Source organism: Babylonia areolata, chromosome 3 (assembly GCF_041734735.1).
Source record: "Babylonia areolata isolate BAREFJ2019XMU chromosome 3, ASM4173473v1, whole genome shotgun sequence".
Classification (NCBI taxonomy): domain Eukaryota; kingdom Metazoa; phylum Mollusca; class Gastropoda; order Neogastropoda; family Buccinidae; genus Babylonia; species Babylonia areolata.
The window spans coordinates 22,326,702-22,334,201 of NC_134878.1; the positions used below are offsets into that span (position 1 = coordinate 22,326,702).

Genomic DNA, 7,500 nt, shown 5'->3' on the forward strand with positions numbered 1-7,500 from the left:
TGTCAGGGAGCTTGTTTGCCCGTGACTTTCTGGCCTGCCTCTTCTGAACAGCTGCAGCAGTCCTGTTGGCCTCGCACAACTTAGCACCTTTGTGCACAGCTGCGCGCCATTTGTCACAGTCCATTGCAGATTCCTCCCAGGAGTCAGGGTTGATATCAAACGCTTTCAGAGAGACTTTCAGAGTACATGTTGTACTGTATCAGTGTATGCACACCCCCCCCCCCCACACACACACACAAAATAAGAAAAGAGCAGGGCAGCAGCCTGACAGTGGTGGTGACACTGACCTTGCCGACGTCCTGCATGTCCTGCAGCTGGCGCAGCTGGGACAGGGTGTGGTGGCGAAGGGCCTCGTGAAGGGCCGTGTCCCCGTCCTTGTCCGCTATGTTCAGGTTGCAGCCCTCGCGCACCAGTAACTGCACAGTGTGTGTGTGTGTGTGTGTGGGGGGGGGGGGGAATGTCAGTTCAATTTCATTTAATGTCTATCCACTGTAAGTGATATTAGACATGAAAAAAAAAAGGGGGGGAAGGGAGGGAGGGGTGGGGGAGAGAAAAAAGGGAGGGGAAGGGAAAGGGATGAAAACAATACTACATGTATTCACAACATTAACTTAACAGCAATCTAAGAGAATAAGTTTCCTATTCTAAAACATATAGGTGTTAAAACTGAACAAAACAAAAAAATCCCCAAAAAACATTCAAAGGTCATACTCATAGCAACAATCCAATCAGACTATTTTACAAAGATTTGGGGAAAAAACAACAACAAAACACAAACAAACTAAAAAAAAAACTAAAAAAAAACCCAGACAAGAGATTTCTTGACACCCCCCCCCCACCCCCTCTTAGGGGAAAAAAAACAACAACAACAATCCAACTGGACTATCTGAGAGTGATTTGAAAAAATCGAACAATAAAAATGAAGAGTCCAAGATTTCTTTCATTGGGAAAGATGCTAGTAAAGGTATATGACATTTTAGCATATCGCAAGTAAATATATGATATATGATCATTTTTATAGAATTACCACATATACAGGAAACACTTTTTACATACGTTGTCTTGAAATGGTTTAGTTTCCATCTACACATCAATGACGCAACCTACCTTTTATTGTGTTGTTCATGGCTGCCAACAATTCCATAAATTTTTTTTTTTATTTCTTCGCATAAATTTGAACAGCCTATATTCCTTTCTTTTATCTGAATGTCAGTGTGTGTTGTGTTGCGTTGTGTTGTGTTGTGTTGTATTGTGTTTCGTATTGTATTGTATTGTATTGTATTGTATTGTACTGTACTGTATTACTCTTTTTGTCACAACAGATTTCTCTGTATGAAACACGGGCTGCTCTCCCCAGGGTGAGAACGTCACTACACTGAGAGCGCCAACCTTATTATTATTATTTTTTTTAACCTGCCTGCAATATGTTTGCATATGGTTGTATGTGTACAAAGCATCTCTGTCCCTGCACATCTATTTGTGCACAGTTTACCTGGACAATCTGTTTTTTCGAACATGTGTGCATGCATGTGTATATGTGTGTGTGTGCATATGTCTATGTGTGTATATGTATATGTATATGTGTGTGTGTGTGTGTGTGTGTGTGTGTGTTTTGGGGGTTGGGGGGGGCGAGGTTGAGTGATGTGTGTGTATGTGAATCTGTGTGATGTGTGGTACATGTGCATGCATGTGTAACTTGAGTACACATGAAGTCTCCATCTCACAAGCACATCACCCACGCCAACACAGCACACGTACCCGCACGATCTGGGTGTGCTGTCTCTCCACAGCCAGGTGCAGGGGGGTCTGCAGGTTGACGTTCTGTATGTCCATGTTGGCCTTGCCCTGCACACACACACACACACACACACACACACACACACACACACACACACACACACACCATCAAACACACACACACACACACACCATCAAACACACACACACACCCATGCACACACACACACCATCAAAAACACACATACACACCAAACACACAAACATGCACACACCAAGCACACACACACACACACACACACACCATCACACACACACACACACCATCACACATACCATCACACACATAAACCATGAACACTGGAAAAATTTAAATAGCAAAACAAAAACTAACAACAAACAATCAAAAACAAACAACCCCCCCCCCCCCCCCCCCCCCCAAAAAAAAAAAAAACAACAACCCAAAAAACGCCCCCCCCCCCCGCCCAATCTCCTCCCCCCCCCCCCCCCCCCCCCAACCACAAAAACAGCTTTTGTTCATGATGAAAGGCGTTGGAACTGTCTGCAACATGTGCATAATGAGTCACTCTCTCCAGTGGCTGCACTCATTATCACCATGCATACACAGAGCAATTTACATCACAGTAGTCTTGCCGCAGCGAACATGATTGCTGTCAAGATTTTCCACTCCTCCTCCTCATCATGACAATTATCATCACTGTTGTTATAATGCACCCCCCCGTAATCACTGCCACAGCTATGACTGAGTGTGTAATCACAAAAAGCCTTTTTGTGACAAGTATGTATCACAGTTACTGCTCTTGGCACTCAACAGTACTGCTACTTTGTGTTGCTGTGACCCATTACACACACACACACAATTTCTCAAACCTTGAAATTATGCTAAGACAAGAGGAGATAAGCACTCAGACTACTTCCCAATACCAAGTACAGCAGTTTTTCCCCTTGTTCTGTGCCCCTGTGGAAAACTGTCTCATAATTAAAAAAAAATATATATAAATAAATAATATATAATAAGGATGAAAAAATTAATCAAAATGCTGCCTGACATTAAATCAGATCAGACAACTTTTACATAATTATAAAAACACACCTTGTTCATTATACTAAAACAGAAATGATCATATTTTCCTAGTAATGATGCTGGAAAATCCTGCGTCTCCTCTATTTCAATTCTTTATCAGAACTAATTCTGAGAAAGGTCTGAATTCAGTTAGTTTTTTTTGTTTTGTTTTTTTGCTGTTGTTGAAAACAGGGAGGAGAGCGTATCTTAAAACGGGGGAGATTTATCAAAACAGCAATAGTTACAAGTTGACCTATATCTCTGTTCTTATTACCAGTTTCAAGTGTTTTCATGTGTCTACATTTAAATTTGTTGTAAAACATCAATGCTGTCACTCTGCATCCTTCATTCTCATAACGGGATCAAAGGATTTTTGGTATTCTTATTCCTGATTCTTGAAAGATTCTTTATTTCATGTCAGTGTTTGGGCATGAATATCAGGGAAAATGGGAGTATGACTGCCAAGATGGCGGTGCAAAGACGGTCATGTATAGGAAACACCACTTGGAATTTGAAAGCGAGTGAACATGAGAGTGATAACCCATGAAAGAACAAAAAGACAGTGGAACTTGATTCTTGTGACATGGGTCTGGATACTAAAATACAAAGCGCTTAGAGCTTGGTCTCTGACCGAGGATAGGCGCTATAGAAGTATCCACATCAATCAATCAATAAAATATGTCATTTGATGCACAAGAAGTACTTCAGATACATGACTCAGTTTCTCCAGGTGTTACAATTCTTGGAGACAGAAGTGCTTCCTGATTCATCAATACTAATGGGCACAACAACAGTATGCCCTGGTGAACTGATGATACTGATGACAGAGCAACCGTCTTTCTTGTTTGATTGAAGATACTTTTGACAAGACAACATTTTTTTCTTCATGCCCCAAACAGCATGCACTGGTTTAACTCACTCAGGACGACAAGTTTTCTCCCTTGCTTTTCCCCACAGACGGCCCATTTGTAAGGGTTTGGAAAAAAAATTACAAAAAATACAAAATACTGTGTAAGAAAATGAAACTTTCAGGAATGGTTTATTATGTGTTGAGCTATTACATATAAAAAAAAATCAGATTTCTCATTTTATTTTTACAGTTTTGCTATATGTAGAAAATACTGCCAATTTTTCACCCCGAATCACCATACCCATGCTCGCTTTCTGTATTAAATTCGCTTTCTTCTTCATCATCCACCTCTTCAATGTCCGACCCTTCAGTTTGTAGCATTTCAAGTACTTCGGCAATCCTAAAACGTTGCCGTCACTGCCTTGTTCGCTTCACAACATTCTGAGAAGAGCCCGCTTTGCTAACAGGCTGGCACGCGAGCAGACGACCGGTCAGTGAGTTTGTCAGCGTGTGTGCAAGACGGGCCACACATCCCAGGCTGACCAATCATACTGTTCGATTGTGGAGTGACCCAGAATAGCGCACTTTGCTTGGCTAATCACAAAATCATGTGTACAGCGCATGATGGAATTTTACTTTTGGAGAATGTTATTCCATTCCTTCATCCGAATCTGAATACGTTTTGTGTCTTCGTCCAGAAAGAGTTAAGAGTTTACTGACACATACTGACACAGTCAACATTCCCTGGTAATAACAGAAGTATTCACAGGTTCATCAGCACTGTTTCCTGTTGTCAAGATGTGTTTAACTGAATAACAGCAGCATTACTGACATGACACCTTTTTTTTTCCCCATGCTACAAGAGATAGTGTTGTTCCATTAGTATTTCCAAAATGCTGACAGGAACAAATATGTTGTGATAGTACCACCAGAAGACTGCAGTGAAAGCTTGGCAGTGAAAAATGGGCAAGACTGCTGAGCGGTTAGCATGCTGGACTTTTGATTCTGAGAGTCTCAGGTTTAATCCTGGTGTCAGCACCTGGATGAGTATGGGTGGAAAATTTTCCCAACCCTGAAGCCAGCTTACGAGCAGACATTGTCTGCAAGTGCCTTAATCTACTACTTGTGTGCATACACATGCTAAAGATCAAATACAATGCAATAAAGATCCCATAATCCAGCATTTGGTGGGTTATCAAAACAGGAATACACCCAGCATGCATGATGTGATAATAATGGCAAGAGCGATGACCACTGGTCCCAAACGGAGGAAGATTGAATGCGAATGCCAATGGTTTATTCATCAGGCCATGTCCCCTCATGGAAGAGTAAGTAAGTGATAAATGTCAACATTTTCATAAACAAAAACAACTTTCAACGAAACAATACTGGAAACGACAAGCTATAGTTCATAATATGCTGATATTGCTAATAGTTTCTCTAAGTCTGAATACTTTGAATACAAAAAATAGAACTGCACATGTCACTTTGTCTGGTGAATGACATAAGAAGACTTAAAGCACATGGATATTGGTCATATTTGGTAATATTCGGAAGGAATAAAGTTCAGTCTAATTTCACTAAGAGCTGGACAGCACAAAAAAAAAAAGAAAAAAAAAGTAGTTCATGTTCCTTGAAAGTTTTACATAATGTTACATGTCTGTACATGAGTATGTGTGCGTGTCTGAAATCTGATTGAATGACAGAGGAAACAAATGATGAGAGCCCCATCGCAGCTGTCAGTCAGCTCTACCCAGGAGGGCGGCAGCCTGCTGCACAAATGACTCCGAGTTTGTAAAGTGCTTGGAGCTTGGTCTCCTACCCAGGACAGGAGCTACATAAGTATCCATACCAAATCAAATAATGGACTACCGGGTAATAAGATTTCAATCATAATGCTCTCAGTATCTGTGTACAGCCAAATCTGATCCACCCTACAGCCTTCTTCTTCTGCGTTCACTCGTAAGCACACGAGTGGGCTTTTACGTGTATGACCGTTTTTACCCCGCCATGTAGGCAGCCATACTCCGTTTTCGGGGGTGTGCATGCTGGGTATGTTCTTGTTTCCATAACCCACTGAACGTTGACATGGTTTACAGGATCTTTAACGTGCGTATTTGATCTTCTGCATGCGTAAACACACGAAGGGGGTTCAGGCACGAGCAGGTCTGCACAAAATGTTGACCTGGGAGATCGTAAAAATCTCCACCCTTTACCCACCAGGCACCGTCACCGTGATTCGAACCCGGGACCCTCAGATTGACAGTCCAACGCTTTAACCACTCGGCTATTGCGCCCGTCACCCTACAGCCTAAACTGGAAGGAAGGAAGGAGGGAGTCACCTGATGGACCAGCAGTTCAGCCACCTCCACGTGGTTGTTGAGGGACGCCAGGTGGAGGGCTGTGTAGCCATCGTCCTTCTTCTCGTCCACGATCCACGGCCTGGGCAGCTTGGACAGCAGGATTCGCATGGCACTGTGCACACAATACATTACATTGCGTTACATTACAATGCAGTGCAGTACAGTGTGATGCAGTGCCATACAATATCATGATATGAAACAATACAATGCAACATGACGCAATGCAGTACAGTAGAAAGCCACACCCCCAAATACATAAGAACACAATGCAACACAATGAAATACAATACATTAGAACACAATGCAACACAATGAAATACAATACATTAGAACACAACGCAACATAACAAAATACAATTAATTACAAAAAAAAGAAAAAAAGAAAAAAACAACCAACAAACAATTAATTACAAAGCAATGTGATACAATACCACTTCATTAAACCCTCACAGGGCAAATTTCTGTGTCTGCTTGAATACACATCAAGAATCATGTAAACACCAAGGATATAAATATATACAGGTATAAAACACACATTAAAAAAACACACCCCAAAACGAAGAGGATAATTGAAAAAAAAGAAGTTTCCTCTATACCTTTCACAACACATGCACACCTACACACACCACACAAAATTCCTCATTAACATCATGACAAACAAATTTGCACAGAATGAGAGAAACACACAACAAGGAATGGGGAGAAAAATTCAAAGAAGCGTGTGTTTCTAATAAAGTATCATGCCATGGAATGAAGAAAGTTGTGTCATGACAATGGACAACAAAACACAACAAGCAAGATATACACAATTTTCATATGTAAGTGAACATTGATTCCAATGACTGGCAGGCCCAACAACACTAACCGACAGAGATGGTTCAACAGAGAGCTGTGTTTATACAGTAACCCCCCGCCCCTCCCCCTCCACCCCCGATTTTCTCAATGGATTTCCACGAATCTCAAAAATGGCATCTGGACCCAGTTTTCGGCTGGAAATCCGACTACAGTCAGAAAAATCTCATGCCTGACTGTATGTTTTCTACTGTACAGAAAACAGTCACAACTACATAAGAAAAGTTTTAAAATCTCACAGACCACAGACTATTATCATTTTTGACTCACTTGTGTAAACAAAGTGAGTCTATGTTTTAACCCGGTGTTCGGTTGTGTGTGTGTGTGTGTGTGTGTGTGTGTCTGTGTGTCCGTGGTAAACTTTAACATTGACATTTTCTCTGCAAATACTTTGTCACTTGACACCAAATTAGGCATAAAAATAGGAAAAAATTCAGTTCTTTCCTGTCATCTTGTTTAAAACAATATTGCACCTCTGGGATGGGCACAAAAAAATAAAAAATGAAGCCTAATTATATGCAAACTGCATTTACTGTTATATTTATATTTTTTGTATTCTCTAAACTTGGTGCTTTGATCTGATATTCTGACCCAACAACAAGAGCAGTCATTAT

General features: G+C 41.1%; 1 protein-coding gene across 3 annotated transcripts in view; it reads right to left on the minus strand.

Moving 5' to 3' along the window:
* Window positions 1–7,500, minus strand: part of LOC143279847 (E3 ubiquitin-protein ligase MIB1-like) — a 150,452-nt gene that overhangs the window by 19,672 nt on the left and 123,280 nt on the right. For all 3 annotated transcript variants that reach the window (XR_013054961.1, XR_013054962.1, XM_076584087.1), the window contains exons 14-16: window positions 6,014–6,146; window positions 1,759–1,845; window positions 288–416 (exon numbers count right to left, since the gene is read on the minus strand). Coding sequence is in view for 1 of the 3 variants with exons in the window: in XM_076584087.1 (XP_076440202.1) it covers window positions 288–416; window positions 1,759–1,845; window positions 6,014–6,146 (349 nt within the window). In the remaining 2 variants the exon portion in view is untranslated. The remainder of the gene's footprint in view (window positions 1–287; window positions 417–1,758; window positions 1,846–6,013; window positions 6,147–7,500) is intronic.